At 40.0% G+C, this 17,640-nt stretch overlaps 1 protein-coding gene across 4 annotated transcripts in view; it reads right to left on the bottom strand.

The window, feature by feature from the left end:
- Positions 1–8,671: 8,671 nt before the first annotated feature.
- LOC111223777 (thyroid hormone receptor alpha) overlaps positions 8,672–17,640 on the bottom strand; it is a 29,386-nt gene continuing 20,417 nt past the window's right edge. For all 4 annotated transcript variants that reach the window (XM_022748042.1, XM_022748043.1, XM_022748045.1 and 1 more), the window contains 3 exons: positions 14,759–14,905; positions 12,817–13,075; positions 8,672–8,922 (listed from right to left, as the gene is read on the bottom strand). In XM_022748042.1, coding sequence (XP_022603763.1) covers positions 8,672–8,922; positions 12,817–13,075; positions 14,759–14,905 — 657 coding nt within the window. The remainder of the gene's footprint in view (positions 8,923–12,816; positions 13,076–14,758; positions 14,906–17,640) is intronic.

The following is a 17,640-nucleotide window of genomic DNA, read 5'->3' as shown; positions in this document are numbered from 1 at the left end:
TGAAAGTCTTTTTGCTTTGCCTCATTGACTTACTATTAATGATGAATCATGTTGTACCAATACTGTTACATTATTAGGAGATATTTGGGGGAACTGTTTTTGCAGTCAATGGGAGGATTCAAATAAAAATATGAATGTCTTGCTTTTTAAAAAAAGTTAAACCTACCCACATGTTCATACTGTCTATAAAAAAAACAAACAAACAAATGTATCAATTGTGAATTATTTAGAGACGCTGTTTGTAAAACGTCTGTGAGATGAGCATGAAACAAAAACATAACGTTCATCCCCCTTCCCCACACCTGTAATTCTTGAACAGTCCCTAAGAAAAACCTTTAAGCCCATTGGTCCCTACTACTAAATATGAGAGTGGGAGCAGACAGATAAGACAGATAAGCAATGTACATGCTAAGGGTTTGGGATACAATATGTTGACGTATAGGTGACTTATATCAGTATCATATAGGTGACTAGTGATCTCATAAAACATATTTCCTTTTACAGCTAATCATATACCAAAAAGCAAGATACATTAAACAAGTTGTCAAATTAGCAAAATAGCTTGTTAGCTTGTTAGCTGTGGATTTATGAGTGTGCAGGAAAGGTCTGTGTGAAGAGGAAATTTTTTCTTTCATACCTAAAACATCTTTAACAAGTATGAGTGTTCGTAAATAGTGTGTAGAAATGTTGGTTATTGAAATGCTAATTACTCAAATGTGGCTAATGGCTACTAAAAAGTAGTAGCCATTAACTAGAAGCTAGTAGCCATTAGCTAGATTCGAAAAAGCTCCTGGAGGAAATCATAACCATTGCTCAATTAAGATTAATTTAAGGATCACAAGAAAGTATGTTAATGTATATTTCCAATGTCTTAGTCTATCATAGGGAGTAACTGACAAAAAAGGCGGGAAAACCCAAATGTAGACTTTAGATCTTGATAATCAGAAAAAAACAAGAAAAAATTCTGAAGTATGATTTCAAATAAGTGCAAAGTTTTTGTTACTGAAATGTTATAGTTTGAATAACAACTATAACAACTTACATATATTAAAATGTTAGCATACACACTGAAAAGGTAGTCTTTATCAGATGCTTGTCACGTGACCAATGGGCCTATTCATAATATTACTTTCATATTGTATTTAAGAATATGCAACACTTTTTTCTTGTAGATTTTAACGCCAGAATAAGGCAACTTTAAAATTCAAATGCTATATTTGATTAGGGATAAACAACTGACAGTTTTAAGGATCTTCTTTTTCAATTAGCTGAACTGAGGGTGAACTGAACACTGACCCTTGGGTGATATTTGAGCACTAGCTACCACTGCACCAACGATGGTTTGAAAGTGCATATACAGCCATTTTCTCACAGTAAAGCATCAACACAGATAGACAAACATTCACTTACCAAGAAAATCAGTTGCAAATTAATAATGACATCAAAGATTAATCATAAAAAAACAGCTTTTTCTCTATCCAAAACAAAGTCACCTCATCTCTTGCTTTACATTGTTCAGGGCTTTGAGTCCTCACGCCACAACGCTTTTATAACCATACTATATTTTTAAAAAAAGGGACTTTTCAGTAGCAGTCTGTCACATGATTGGGGGTTTTAACCTCACCCGCAAACTCATCCGCCTTAGAATAAGCAGAACAACGAACACTTGGTGCACAACGAAAGCAACATCAACAACATCAAAAACAATATGTGTGGGACTTCACATCGTGTCTTTAATCGTACAATTTCAGTATTTTACATTCCACATGTGGACATATTCCTGCAGGGATTGTCGTCTTTCTCCGCCAAAGGGTGCTAGGATGAGTTGGGGTAGATTTTCTGTGAGTGTGTGTGTGTGTGTGTGTGTGGGAAGGGAGGAAGGAGGTGCACGCTAAGAGGACAGAGTGAAATAAATAGAGAAGGTATTGGGGATGTAAGACTGAAAAAACAGGAGAGCAGAATGGGAATATTGGGGGGGACGGAGTAGAGATGGAAGGACTGGGAAAGAGATGTGAGGAGGAGGGAAATGATGTTTCCCTGGGTAAGTAATAAAAGTAGTAGAAGTAGTTTGTTTGTGGAAAACGAGTTGCATGAGAGTTGAACTGCTTCAGAGTGGTTGTTTGAGTTTTGTGCCATGTTGCAGCGGCAGAGCTTAGCATCAAGTTCACATTTTAGTTCATTGTAAACGTAACGTAACCCTAACTTTAATCTAATAGACAGAGAGAGAAAACACAATTCTGTGGTCACTGTGCAGATAAGATGGAGACTCAGCTACTTTCGCAGTTTGGCAGGGAAGCGTGGAACGTGACAGGGTAGTGATACAGAGCACAACTTTTTAAAGTGCCTCAACTGTTGCTGCTTTTGTCAAACAGTGCTTTACTGTCACAAGAAATTTTTTTTGACTTTGTGGCTCTTTTTATGGGAGGCATTTCAATTCAGCTTTGCCTGCAAAATTGCCTTGTGTACCACCGCCTAGGCCATGTCAAACATGCAGAGCAAATCCATTATTTATTATGAATTTTGATACACTACAAGTCAAAAGTTTTACGCCACCTCTGTTTTTCCAGTTGTTACTGAAATTTAGAGGGTAACGCCTCAGTGTTTCTGAAATTAAAGCAAAGAACAAATAAATAATAAAGGTTTAGTCTAATTTTGCATCTTTCTACAGTGGAAATCAAACACTGTCTGGAAGGTTCGTCCAAACACCGCTGCAGACGTTCCCTACAAATGTGTTGCACTTCTTTGCTTTCCAGTTCATCCCAAACCAGCTCCATGGGGTTTAAGTCTGGAGACTGTGCTGGTCTTCATCATGTGAAGCCACCGTCTAGTTCCTCTAATTTTTTCAGCTCATTATCTTGCTGTAGGATGAACCTCTAACCGACCGGTCTGTCTTCCTTTGTTACTCGTCTTTTTCTCACCATTCTGAAAGCAGTATACAGTCCTGCAGTACTGATGCATCAGAGGGTGTGGTAACACAGTTTGTTTCAACACTGCCTTTGTACAGACACAGGGTTTGAAAGTCATCAACAATAGTTGTTTGTATTAACCTTCAAGGCTTCATCTGCTTCTACTGCTGCAGGAAAGCTGGAAGTCAAACAATATCTTAATCCATAAAAGAGACCTGTTTACATTGTTTGTTTTAAGTGACCTGATTTTTTTTTTTTACTGCTTACCTTTGAACCTTTTAAGGTGAATCATTGGACTTGAGCTGCTTTAATTTCAATGTAAACTGGAAGAATTGGGGTGTTCTAAAACCTTTGACCGGTAGTATCTAGCACAGTAGCTTATGAGACAAGAAGAAAGTTTCATGGTGTCCTCTCTCATGAATGCAATGAACAGAGGTAATGAAGCCATAAAAAGGTAGAAGAAGCACACAGTGCCATTAGTTTGTTCCGGCATCTCGAGTTGTTGGCCATGCGTGCTTGGTTGTGTTGCCACTACGTCAACCAAGGCCATACAGACAGCAAATTAACATTCTGTCCATACACAGATTCAATCTAGTCAATTAAAATCTACACTACTAACAGACCAGGTTTAGAGAACTAACTGGGTTGACCTGCTGTCTGAACATATAGCATTATGATAGCTAGCACTGATGTCCGGGTAAAACTGCTTTTTGGTGAGGAGGATGGTCACTGACTATCGGTCTGTCTCTCTGCTATGCTGGTGCAACTGATCATGACTGAAGGCAGTGTGCTCTGTGGTGCTGGTGTGCATTTTTTTTTTTAAAGGACAAGGGGAGGATTTCTCCAGTGATCATTTGGCTGAGAGAGAGAGAGAGAGAGAGAAGAGAGAGAGAGAGAGAAAGGCTGTGCTGCCAGCTCAAATCTAAATCTCAGCTCATGTCAACTATGTGGACAAGACCTGATCTTATCTTTGCAGTCCCAAGATGGGACCAACATTTCTCTTGTTTAAGGTACTTCTTGTGCGCTATGAAGTGATGTAGAGGTATGCAAAAAGGTGGGTAAACTATCAAGGTCAGTTGGTGATCACCACAAGGCAAACAAGCATCATAATACATTATGACGTCTGTTGAAAAAAAAAAAAAAAAATCATAAATATTACTTTACAGATATTAGTAAAGGTGGCTCAACTGAGTTCTGACACCCTCTGCTACATGACTGGTCAGACAGACTCATTATCTGATTTGAGCTGGGAGCATTAATTCAGCCACAGATAGCACTAATGCCACATAAGTGTAACGTTTCTATTTATATATTCTATAATATCTATATATATGTATATAACTTTATAGTGTGTATTTTCATTGCCGGCCTCTGTGAGGCACATGAATACGCCAGAATTACTAAGACAGCGGTTCCCTGTCTGAACCATTACCCGGTTGCAACATGGCTTTCATTCACAGTGATAGTGAGCAGAGTACGGTATGTGTGTGTGTGTGTGTGAGAGAGAGAGAGTGTGTGTGCTGCTGCTGCTGTGTGTGTTATATCCCTGTATAATTAGCGCTTATGGTTCTATTTAAATACCCTGCAACGTAGATTTGAACACTGAGAGTGGCGGCGCCTAAAGGCCATGTCACAGTCCTTATTGGTTTCATCAGGTAATCAGGAGAGGAGTTAATGGACCATGTGTGTTTTTATGTGTGTGTGTTTGTGTGTGTGTGTTTGACATATTCTAGAGAATATTATTAAGACTGCTAAAGACAGGAAAGATGTGGGGGGAGGGGATAAAGGAAGGGTTCAGGTCTACTAAGGGATACAGACATTGTGGTTTTAGTGCAACAGAAAAAAACCTGATAGTTATTTGTAGTGGATGGCAAGTTGGGATGTGGTTGGTGGAGTTTATTTCAGCAGTGATTAATTCATAGTGTAAGTCTCTGGGATAGGACAGATGCTCAGAATGTCATTTAAACGGCCCAGTGTCCATTTCCACTGTGTCTGCCAGGGAAGGATCTGAAGATGTTCCGTAGGTGCGAGAAAAAGGTCCATTTTAGTGTGGTGGTTCGCCATCGACTTGGCCTGAGTCACGTCGCTACCCACCACAGTTGCTTGCTCACTGTTTTTTTTCCTCCCGTCGGCCAGGATGAAACCATATCCACAGGCAAATACTGCTGACTCACTCGTTGTTTCTTGACTTCCCAGTCACCACCCACATAGTCCGTCGGCCTGAGCCAATCGGGCCAAAATGGCTTCAGCTGCAGTTCATATGCAGTGCACACTGCAATGTCACAAATTCACCCCTGCGCTCTTTTCTGTCATTTCAGGTTCCTAAATAAAAACAGACTCCAAAGTGACTGTTGGTCCCGTGTGGTGCGTGATAAAAATGAAAAAAAAAAAAAAATAGGGGAGAAAATTACAAAGTCTGCCATGTCAGCTGTCAAATGTTGATCCATGGTCCGTTTAAAAGACCTGCTGTACACTGTCGGTGGAGCAGCACACTCAATGGGTCCATGTTGGCAACTCATTTGTGCACTACATGTACATATACAGACGGTTGACAAATGAAAGGAAAAACCAATATCAAGTGTCTTAATAAGGTGTTGGGCCAACGTGTGCCACCAGAGCAGCTTCAGTGCTGCGCTGATTTTACAACTCTGAGACTCTTCCAAAAGATTTGGCGTTTTGATGATGGTGGTGGAGAGCGCTGTCTAACACGTCAGTCCAAAATCTCCAGAATCTTGAAACATGAGTCAGCTGAGCATCTTTGTGACCGAAGCTCCTGCCCCAACAGTGAGCCCTCTTTCAAAGTTCCTCCGATCTTTTCCCCTTGTCATCTTGATGCTGAATGAGAATCAGCTGGGCCTGCTCAGAATTTTTATACCTGCCACAGAGCTTGACTGGATGTTAATTGCTTCATGCAGCGCACCTGTGTGCATTCGTTTGTCCACTAATTTCTACAGGTTTTCCTTTTAATTCGTCACTCGTCTGTACATGTTTATATACGTGTGCATGCATGTTTAGTGTTGCAGACCAAGGGGCAGCTGCACTGAGATGAAAGGTGAGGTAGAATCTGTCAGTTTCAGGCGGGACTTGAGACAAGGTACAGGCTGATGGGGGAGGCCTGCAGAAGTAAGTGGCGACATCCCCTCTCACCACTACCATCTGCTAGCGCTCGACCTATCACAAGACAGCTGGGAGGTGAGGAGGAGGGGCTACGGTACAATTAGGAGGACAGGGCTCCAAAGAAAAGACACCCGCACACACACATACACACAAACACACAAACACACACACACACACACACACACACACACACACACACACACACACACACACACACACACACACACACACACACACACACACACACACACACACACACACACACACACACACACACACACACACACACACACACACACACACACGGAGGCAGGAAGTGTGGTGCAGCCCAGTGGTTATTCATGAGGAAGGAGAGATGATGATGAGAAACAAAGTAACTGAGGTAATACATCAAAAAACAACTGAATGGGTGTGTGTGTGTGTGTGTGTATATGTGTGTGTGTGTGTGTGTGTGAGGTACTGAAAACAAGAGGTATGTGTCAGAGAGGTATTCTAGCAATATAGATATATATGTATATACATTATAATTATTATATATATATAATATATATATAATTAGTTTCTTTTAATTAAGTTTTGTGAATATAATTAATTTACATATATATATTTTTTTTAAGTACAGTGGGTGACGCTGTAAAATGTAGCCTGTAGTTACAATACAGTTCACTTTGAAAATGCATATAATGTATTATACCATTACAACAACAGTTACTTTTATAAGTTCAAGTCTCAGTTTTGCAAGAACGGGTATAAAGCCTTGTGAGTGAAACAGTGCTTTCTGTAAACATATTGAATGAGGAATTTGCTGTGAACTATGAACACAACAATGAAATAACCTGTCAGCTAGCAGTTGCTAACAGCTCTGTTTTGGTCTCCACCGACATCTGGTGTTATCACTACAAGTGACCCCTTTTATATGCGAGTAGTTACGTGATCTATTGTTAAGATCAAAATATGAATTTTGACTTGAATTTCTTTCTTGCTTGGGTAGTTTGCTACGTTTACTATTTTTAACTTAAGCAAACATGCTAACATTTGCTAATCAGTTCTAAACACTGAGCACAGCTGAGGCTGATGGGAATTAGTTTTGAAAGTATTTCGTCATAAACCAAAGTACTGGCGAAACTGACATTTTGACAGAAAGACATTAGAGTTCATCCTCAGGGGAGATTTAATGGCAAATAATCTGACTGATGTTGAAATATATTACTCTGGACCCATGTTCCACATATTGGAAAATAAGCTCATTTACTTTACCTGCTGAGCGTTAGACAAGAATTAAGCTACAGCCAGAAGGTGTTAGCTTAGCTTTGCTTAGCACAAAGACTGGGGGCAGGGAGAAACAGCTAGTCTGGCTGTCCAGAAGTGACAAAATGAACCCCACTCTGCTTCCCGTCTTTGTGCTAAGCTAACCTAACTGGCTGCTGGATATTCTTGGCAAGAAAGTGAATAAGTGTGTTTCCAAAAATGTCGCACTATTGCTGAAGCAAACAACAAACACTTACTATATGATATCAAAACACAATTTCCTCTTCTGCTGCTGTAATCAAACTCCCTAATCAGTCTGTTCACAGAAAGCACTGTGATATTCGCACCATCTTATACCCTTCAATTTATTATTAACACATCTATTATTTTATATATGAGACTTAATAATGCACACAGCAACTGTTGTGTCACACAGGTTAGTGTGTATGAATAACACATTACGGTTTAAAGATCTCATACAAAGTGTTCCCACTGCAACCTCGAACGCCAGCTGAGAGTTAAATAGGTAAGTGAGCATGGTTTATCACTGGACTACCGCCACCCACACAATAAATGAGAAAATACATTTCACACGGTATGAGGTAAAAGTGTAGGGGTGCATATTGTGCATGTACTCTGTGTGTTAGTGTGTGTGTGTGTTAGTGTGTGTGTGTGTAGTACAGACAGAGAGAGATAGAGAGGTCAGTACGTGAGGGAGGTAGGTTGACAAACACTCACAGGGCCTCGGCAGACTGAGGGGTTGGGATGGAGGTCTGACGCCATTGCAGTTAAAGAGATCTAAGGAAGGAAGGGGGGGGGGGGGGGGCGGGGGGGGGGGTGTTCTCAGGAGCTAATGGTCAGGTCCCAGAGATATATATATTTAAAAAAAAAAAAAAACTTTTCTGAGGGGAGAGGGGGGGGGGGATGGAGAGGAGCCATAACCGAGCTCCTCAGGTTGCATTAGTCGCAGGACCAGAGTACAGCTGTTTGTCCCTACAGGTGAAAAAGTCCTTAATGTGATGAGCTTTGTGTTTGCATATAGTTATACTGTAAGTCCATGGCAAGTATGTTTGCAATTTAAATCTGTGATTACCTACGAATGTGTGTTTCCTCTCTGAATGACAAAAAGCAGAGCCAGATTGTCAATGTGTTTCTCCCTGGTGATGTTGATGTGTATGTTTGCTGGTGGCAGGTGGTGGGTCTTGTGGGTGTTTGATTAAAAAACAAAACAAATAAAAACAAAAAAAAAGAAAATTTACAGGGCACGTTCCCACTGAAGAAAAAAAAATCCTGTTTTTTATTCTCCACTTGTCCTTCCCACACACCTCCTCTGCTGTCAGGGCCACCCCATATTCCTTGCCTTATGTGTCCAAGGTTCTTTTCAGGGGGCGCCGTAAAAATCACACTTCCTGGTCCTCAAAGACCTCCAGGAAGAGCGGGGGGAAAAGTTCGTTGGGACACTCCACCTTCATGTGGAGGAAGCGGCTGGCGTGGCACGCCCCGATCATGCGCAGGTCCGTCACCTTCATCAGTAGCTTGGGCCAGAAGTGGGGAATGTTGTGCTTGCGGTAGTTGATGTAGTGCTCGAACGCCAACAGGTAGGCCTCCTGGCACTGCTCGATTTTCTCCACGCTGGTCAGCCCTGAACGGTCTGCAGCGATAAAGAGGAGAGAGAAAAAAAAACAAAACCTTTTGTACATTTATACACGATCTCAGCTTGATGGAACTTTCTACACGTCGTCACCTTTGATTCCTGAATAGAATATTTTATATTATTAACAACAGTAAGGAAATACAAAAAAATCTAAAACATACTTTTAAACATCTTCTGCTTTTCTCTAAGATGACAGGAAATGCGGGTGAGAGTGATGCAACAAAGATCACCGGTAGGACTTTGGAGTTCATAAAGTGTGTTTCCATTCACCTGTAACTGAGTGGAAAATTATCAGGAGGCTGATAACAAGGCCCAATCCAAACACGTGATCCAAAAAAGTCAAAAAGCTGAAAGTGACTTCACTTGGATCCATTTGGTCCAAGTGGCAACCCGCCGTGACATCACCCATTGCCAGAAACAGCCCTTGGTAGTATTGGCTTCACTTTTCAGACCCGGAGACTACGTCCATTTTTATATACAGTTTAAGCTCCAAACACACCCAGAGCTTCTCAGTGTATTTTACAATAAGCCAGCAGTAACTTAAAGAATCTGAAGCCCAGAAAGGAAACCACCAGGATGAATGGATCTGGGGAAACAATGAAGTATTGTAGCTTCATTGTTGAAATTAAGCAATATTTGGTATTGATGTATTTGTATGATAATGTCCTTGTTAAAGTGAATCTTGGAGAATGGGTATTTCCCAAGGGTAGAGAATATTATCCCTATTTGAGAAATGGGAAAGGCTAAACAAAGATGAATAGTGTTTTGATGTGTCCCATTACAGGGGGCCTCATCCTCTGCAGGACGCGGTCCACAAAGGTGTGACCCTTCGTGGACCACGTCCTGCGAAGGCCGAGCCAAAATGAGACAGTCTGGTCTCACGGAGGATTTTCGCTGTGCGTCACCAGCTGTGCCCCCCTGTTACCATTGCAGGATCCAACAAAGGATCCACCTATTGGAAAGTCTTCATTCAAGATAAGACTAGCATCCAGGGGATGAGAGATGCTTTCCATTCGGAGAAGGAGCCTTCAATAAAGAACTTAAGGCTAAGTGCACGAGCAGGAAAGCCTTTAACGAGGAAAAAGATGCTATGTGTAAGGAGAGAAAGGCATTTGAGGGGGAAAAGGAGGAGAGAAGAAACAGACATCCAGAGGATGAGGGAGTCTTCTGGCAACTATGGGACCAATCAAAAAAGCCATTACAACCAGAGTTGTCAACATGTCAGACAATTCATCATTCACTTCACTTTAGATCTGTAGGGATGAACATGGCAACTGCAGCTGCACCAAGAAATGTGAACATAGAAGATGGATAAAGAGATGGACTCAGACACTGCCTCACTGAGCCATTCCAAGCATTCAGTTTAATATGTATATAAATTGCACAATGACATTAATATGTATATACTATAAATAAAGATCTGCTCAGTTTAGAAAGTCTAACACAACATTTTTTCAGGAAATTAGGGGAAGATTTCAGCAAAAACATAGAAATTTTAAAAGAATTCATATTGAATTCATATGTGAAATAAATTTATTAATGAAGTTCTTCTTTAAGTTTGTTGATGTTTTTTTACCATCAACAACAATAGCAACATGCACAGTATTGTAATCTTACAAAAAATACATTGATGGAGATTTTTCCAGAGTTTGTAATTAATTACGAAACTATTTCTGTTTGCTTTAATCAACAACATAAATAATAGAAATGTTTATATGTTGCTGCCCTTGAACATTGACTAAGATCCATCTAAAGATATTAGATATTAGAGTTTGTGCTTTTCTTATTATCAATTCTAATTACACTAAAACACTAATTGACCAAAGTGTCCTGTTAGCGGCATACGGTAAATTTGAAAAAAACATGCTCTCAATACAATTTAATTGCAGTCGGTTTATTTATTAAACACCTTTTCGATGACAATAATTAAGTTTTGAATAAAACGAAAGCACATGCGATGTACTACACTGACAACTGCTTTGAAGTCTAACTGTCAAATCTTCAGGTAAACACTAAAGAGTTTGTAAGGCTAATACATACGAGTCTCATTTTGCTGCAGGTTGCACTTCTGGTGCAGTTCATTACACCAACACATCCGCTCAAAATGTGTCACATGTACCAGCAACACAAAACAAACATCATTAACTTAATGTTGGTAAAATTGATCTTTTTACCGGGTTTACAACCCGTTAGCCAGGTACGGCTAGCATAGCAAACACTAAGGTATCGGCTAGCTAGCTTGGTTAGCAAAGTGCATCGGTAATCCACATTAACTCTAATATTAATTGGGATGATAACAGTCTCCCGTTCTCTGGTTAAAACGCGCTAACTTTTGGGAACATACAGAAAATAAACGTTTACTTACCGGAAAATCTATATCAGAATATCAGCATCCCCCCAGTCTCTTAGTACCAACGAATGAGCCATAATTATGGTGAAAAGAAAACTAATTAAAACTAAATAACTAACAGCAAAACTGTCAGTGGAAAATTCCTCCTCCACCCACAAAAAAAATAACAGCAACTGAGTCAAAATGATGTGCATGCGACTCGAGCTCTCCTCCAGCGAAGGTCATGTCAATCAAACAGGCAAGGCCAATAATACCAATCTTTAAGCCCTAGTATCTAATTAATTAGAGAAGTACACTATACACCGTAATGAGTTGTGGAAAAATATTTATTTCATTAGAGAAGTTGGTGGTTTTTAAATGGGAGTCTGTTGGAGCCAGAGTTTTTTGGAGCCAGCCCCTAGCAGCCCTCAGTGGTATTGCACTTTAATTCACTTACATATTGGCTTCACTTTTCAGACTCGGGGTCTACATACATTTTTATATACAGTCTATGATTTGGTTCAGTGATACTGATCCTGAGCAGCAGCAATAGAAACCCGACCTAGACCTGATGAGCCTGAAAATAATGTGGACCCAGTTAGACTTGGGAAACTACAAATCTCTAATCCCTAGTGACTCTCGGGACAGGTGTAAGATGTTCTTATTCTGATTTACTTACCAATCAATCAATCTTGTGTACATCCTTCCCTTGTCTGCTGCCGACAACTTATAGTATTTACGGCAAATACAACTGTTTGGATTGTTTATGTTCCACTCTGATATGTGGCTCTTCAATCAGTCTGTTAAACTTGGTCGTTTAACCAAATGTGATAGTAACTGATCCTATACATATAATTAACCAGTTCAAAACAGACTATACAGTAGACGTTTATCCCACGACTTGCTGCAAACAAAATGTATTAACCAATAATTAAAAAATGCTAAATTTATATTTCGAATTTAAGCAGATTTTGTGATTAATGGTTTTAATTGTTGAAAATAAGAAAGCATTGGCTAATTTCCACTCAGCCTCAAAAGTAGAAATAAATTTGATGTGATGATTTTACTTTCTCAGACTTGTTAAGCTAAAATCATACGACTGCTGTCACAGGCTGAGCAGCCAACACGACTCATGAAATCATCTGGATGTGGAAAACTGGGGGAGTTCCCCCTTGATGTGGCATGTGGAATACGACTCCTTGTTCTTACACAACTTATGACAGTGGTGCACAGAAAAGACAAATTCCTCATGTTAATGTGGGAAGGTAAAGCACGAGTTCTGTCAGGAGATCTGAAGCAGCAAAGCCTTTAGTTGTTGTATTATTTATGTGTCAGTTATTGAATTTTTTTTACTCATTTTTGCCAGAGTCTTTTATTCAAGATACTGGGAAAACAGAGTAAAACCTCCTGCTGTAAAGAAGTGAGGTGAGAATAGGAAAAACAAATCACTAAAATTAAAACTTCTTCTTTTCCAAACACCAGAAGTAATAGCAACATGATTAGGAAAATTAAATCATTTTAAATATTAAGATTATATATCTACGTCTTTATTTGTTGCTTACCTGAGCTCATGAGCAGCACGGCCTGCATCAGCGCCACCTCCGAGTCATCCAGGTTAAACTGAGCCAGGCTCTTGCCCAAATCGAAGATGGCGTCCGACACCACGCCCAACCCGCCGTTCTTCAACTGCTCACGTTTCACAGCCATCTCGCCGTTTAGCGTCAGTGTCTCGCTGTCGGGATCGTAGCGTACAGCGGCGCGCAGCGACATGATCTCCATGCAGCAGCCCTTCAGCAAGATGATCTGGTCTTCACAAGGCAGCTGGGGAAACACCATAACAACACGTGAGGTCATCAGGAAATTATATGACAGGAAATACATGATCATAGAAAGAATTTTCATCTAAAAGACCAGCAACAATTATCATCTACTTTCACATAATGACTAAGAAAAATGTAAAGCAGGTTAAGGCTTATAAAAGTGCACTAATGAAAATAATAAGTGATCGATTGAACCAATTAAGCTAATATTATAGGTGGCAACATACTGTTTGTCTTTGTGTTAAAATGACCTATTACCTGTTAGCTGCATTAATCAATATGAAGAAAGGCTCAAAGGACTATGTTTAATTTGAAAGGGGTCACTCATGGTTATGAATTACCACCTGATCCTGCAGTTCCCCTCAGCTCTACAGAACATTTAGCCTCCAGCAAAAGGCAAAACTGCTAAAGAGCTAAAACTAACAAACAGATCTAGAGAAAAATCTGCCTTGTACGATGTCATATCAAAGTTTATCTTTAACCACCAACATCATTATCTTGGTGTGCGTCCTTGCAGAGAAAGGCGTGTTATCAAGTGTTATCTGCAACACGTAACCAGAAAGCCCCTACAATAAAAGATGACTGCGTTCCAACACATGCGAGGACAAACACACTCCCTCACACATCGTTTGCATAGAAAGCAGAGCAATATCAGTGAGTGGTGAGTCATCACATCATCCAGAGAGACAGAGGGAGTGAACGTGATAACTGATGGGGGAGGGGGGGTGATTGTTATTTGGTGTAATAACAGCCGACAAGCAAAAGCTCACATTTTGGTAAAAAGTCAGTCAGAAGCGGCGTCCAAAATCTTTTTTTCCTCTCCAGTGAACTACATTTAATCTCTTTTATTCAAGGTAGCACATTTTTAGTATAAATTGCCCTCAAAAATTACATTATGTCACAATCAAAATGTAGTGTCCAAGGCATGTACACTGATTTACCACCACCAATTCTTATTAATTTTTTAAAACAATGGGTCCTTCATTTCCGACAGAAGTAGACAAAAGCAGACCTGTACCTGGCAACTGTAGATTTTGCTAGCTAAAATAACAGTTGTCACCGTCAGCTAGATAGCTAATTCAGCTAACATTAGTGCCACAAGTTGATTCAACACAAAGTGAAAGGCTGACTTTTAATATTTTCAGCTGATTTAAAATAGTATGTTTGGTATGTTTCCCCGAATAAAATGGTATGGTGCAGATCAAGTCATGATATTTACATTACTTTTAGAATTAGGATTTGGGATAGCTAAATGAAACTTCTGGCCCAACATATGCCTGGGTCCTCGGCCAGAGTCTGGCCCATAGTTATACTTCCACATCTGAGCAGATTACGGCCGTCAACCTCCAGGACAGCAGCCACATTTTCTAGATGTGTGTCAGAATTCGTCCAGATGTGGAAGTAGCACTGGATAATTATGCCATATACAGGCTAAATTCAGGACCATTTACTGGGCCAGAAGAAAACGAGCATGTGGCTCAAGTAAAGGATGGATTTATTTTGCTACCTGGGCACCAGTCAACCCATGCCAAAAATGTAAGCAATAATACCATGAGGCACTCCGGATGAAAGACTCCATCTGTTTCTAAACTACCACGTACTGAAGTTGATGAGAGACTGGAACCCACAAATATGTTTGAGTGTTAAAACAGATTTAAAAATACACTCCACCCACTGCACCTACCTCTGAGAACATGGGCAATTTCTTGGCAAAGTCGACGACGCGAGTTATGGCAGGGGTCATGATCTTGGTGAACTCACTGAAGGCTTCGAGGTCCACTTTATCACCATCGGAAGTGGGAACCATGGGACCCTGGCCGATATCGTCCGGCTAGAAACAAGAAATTACATTGGTAATGAAACCATTCCTTCTTTAAATGTCAAAAGGAAATGCTAATATTTGAGTTTGATGAATGAAGAGAATGTCCTGTGGTTTTACATCCTCTACATTTTACAGGTTTTCCAATAATGGTGGACTCAGAAAGTTGCCATAACTGATGTTGATGTGTTGACTAAGAGAAGAAAAACTTGAAATTTTTAAAGACACTGGTCTTTAAAAGGTTTACAGACTTGTAAAGAGCACAAAATATAGACTCATGCCATGTGGAGACTCATGTGGCAACAGTCTGGAACCAATTTAAATACCACCACACTATAACACCAGTCCAGATAGACAGAAGACCTGAGTACAATATAGATGCAAATTGCTTGTATTTGAGGACGACATCATATGAGTTTAACAGCGTAATATAAAGATAATTGGATGAGCAATGTCACAGAGCAATGTGGACAAGTGAAATCAGTTCAGAAGGTGAATATCAATATGAATGCATATAACACTAACATTGATCAGTCTAAATAAGTCTGCAATGCATTTTCAGCACTGTTTCCAACAGCTTAATCTGCTTAGTCAAAAAGACCTGACTACAGTGGACAAAAGTTTTAGGAGGTCAGAGTGTGAACAGACACACACACAGTGGATCACAAATTGAAAGGCATTTAGCAGCCTCTTCCAATCAGAGCAACAGAGCTGAGGTAAGAGGTTATCTAATTATCTGTGTGAGCGCTGCCAACACTGCACAGGTTTCCATTCATAGCCACACAGCTGATCCCTATCCTACTGTGATAAAACGGGAACCTGAGAGCTATAACAAACAGGAAACGGCTTCAGGCAACACATTGATGGAGAGACTTTATTAATCACTAGAGGGAAACTTCTTCAGCAGGATATTTGGATGAAGGTCAACACAGTTAATGAAATACAAAAACAACTGTAATATCTACAAAATGACAATACTTAAAAGATTATGGACAATAATTAACTTGATTTTTAAATGAACTGCTCTGAGTTATTCTTCTATGTGGTAATTCTGTAATGTAATTTTACAGCTCCTCTTACCGGCTTTGCTCTGGAGCCCCAGTAACAACAGGTTGGTGAGCCAATCAGGAGAGACGCTCTGAGCCTCTCTCCTGATTGGCTGACTGTTTTCTGAGTGATCTAATAAAAATATTGCAGATTTCAGGTAAACACTCAGAGAAACCAAATCCTGCGAGGCTGAACAGTGGATATGGGTTGGTGGGGCTTAGGGCATTGCTTGGGGCAGTGACTGCTTTGTTGTGACATAACAAAGTTACAGAAGTCCTGACGGCTCGTTTTAAGGCTCAGTTTCTGAATACAGGATGTGTGCATTTCTCTGTGGACTGAGCGCTTTGATACTTTCACAGTATAAATATAGAACCTAGACCTGATCTATAATCAAAACAGACATGGAAATCTCACTCTATACAATATGGGACCTTTAAGTGTAGCAGAATTCTGAAGTGTTTTTTCCTGTGTTGTAACCTTCACACAGTTTGTTTTCAGTGGATCAGAACCAATCTAAAGTACTTAATAGTGAAGTTGCTGTAACAGTGGAGAGTATCTGTGCTCTGATTGCTTTGCCTACTTGCAACCAACAGTGGAATCCTTCGTCTTTATTCACCTTGGAGTGAATTTTTTCAGCAGACCTTCAAAAACTATATTCGAATGTAAACCTGTCTTTGCCTTCATGGGATGGTTGCCTGGTAACTGTCATCTGACCTTTGTCTCAAGGTAACCATCGGCAGCGTGGACACGTGCGTCTACACGTGACGCTGATCACATGGGACGCCACCACAGAGTGAGTGGCTGATGAAAAGGATCGCTGTCAAGACTGTTCCTTTTGAAAATGAAACGAAGTCGCTCTCTTTCATGCGTTAGCTTGTCTTTTGAAGTGAAAACAATTTTCAACGTATCGAACATTTTGGAATAACTAGCTACATAAAAGAGCTGCAATCATTTTATAAGAATCTGACTGACAGATTCAAGGAGTGTGATTAAGATTCAGATGCCTGTTAATGAAAATGTGACATAATTAATTACTTTTCATTGATTAGTCAGAGGCCATACTCTGTGCAAAAGATTAAAAGATAGTGAGGAGGTTTCCTTCCCAGTGTGTGAGTGTCCAGTATGTAAGTGTAGGTATAAAAAATATGCTGTATGGAATTACAGTACAGCAGCCCAAACTGTCCTCAGTCTTTTACAGCACATTGTATTTTGCTTTTATATTTTGGCAAACTGGCACCGTTAAAAGTATTTCAGATTAGATATGAACTAGATTTAAAAAACATATGCATCATGTTTGTGTGTTCAGATTTGTTACGACTTGTGAAAATGAGAACGGTTTTCGAGGCAAATAGCAGAAATCTAAGGGTCTAAGGGTGGTAAGGGTTTTAAACTGCCTTGTATGAGCTGTGTGCGTCACATCCACTGCTGCTGCGTGGGCCAAATCAACTGCCAAACTTCAATAGCCTGTTGTTTTAAGAACATCAGCGTGCATCTTGTAGTTTCATCTCATGCAGGATCGTTGCCTCATGTCTCCGCCTCTTCTCCTGCTCTTCAGCTAATTTTTAAACCTCTGATTTTAATGAGAATAACTGAGAATCTAAAGCCCATTTAATAAAGAAATCTTTTAACTTAATGCTGTCAAGTCAATAGTATTTTATGAAAAGTGATGGTATCAGAGATTAAAAAGTGATTTGAAACAT

The sequence above is a fragment of the Seriola dumerili genome, unplaced genomic scaffold (assembly GCF_002260705.1).
Source record: "Seriola dumerili isolate Sdu_G_001 unplaced genomic scaffold, Sdu_1.0 BDQW01000113.1, whole genome shotgun sequence".
NCBI classification, from domain to species: Eukaryota; Metazoa; Chordata; class Actinopteri; order Carangiformes; family Carangidae; genus Seriola; species Seriola dumerili.
The sequence above is the reverse complement of the archived record's forward strand: the minus strand, read 5'-3'. Positions and strand labels throughout refer to the sequence as shown.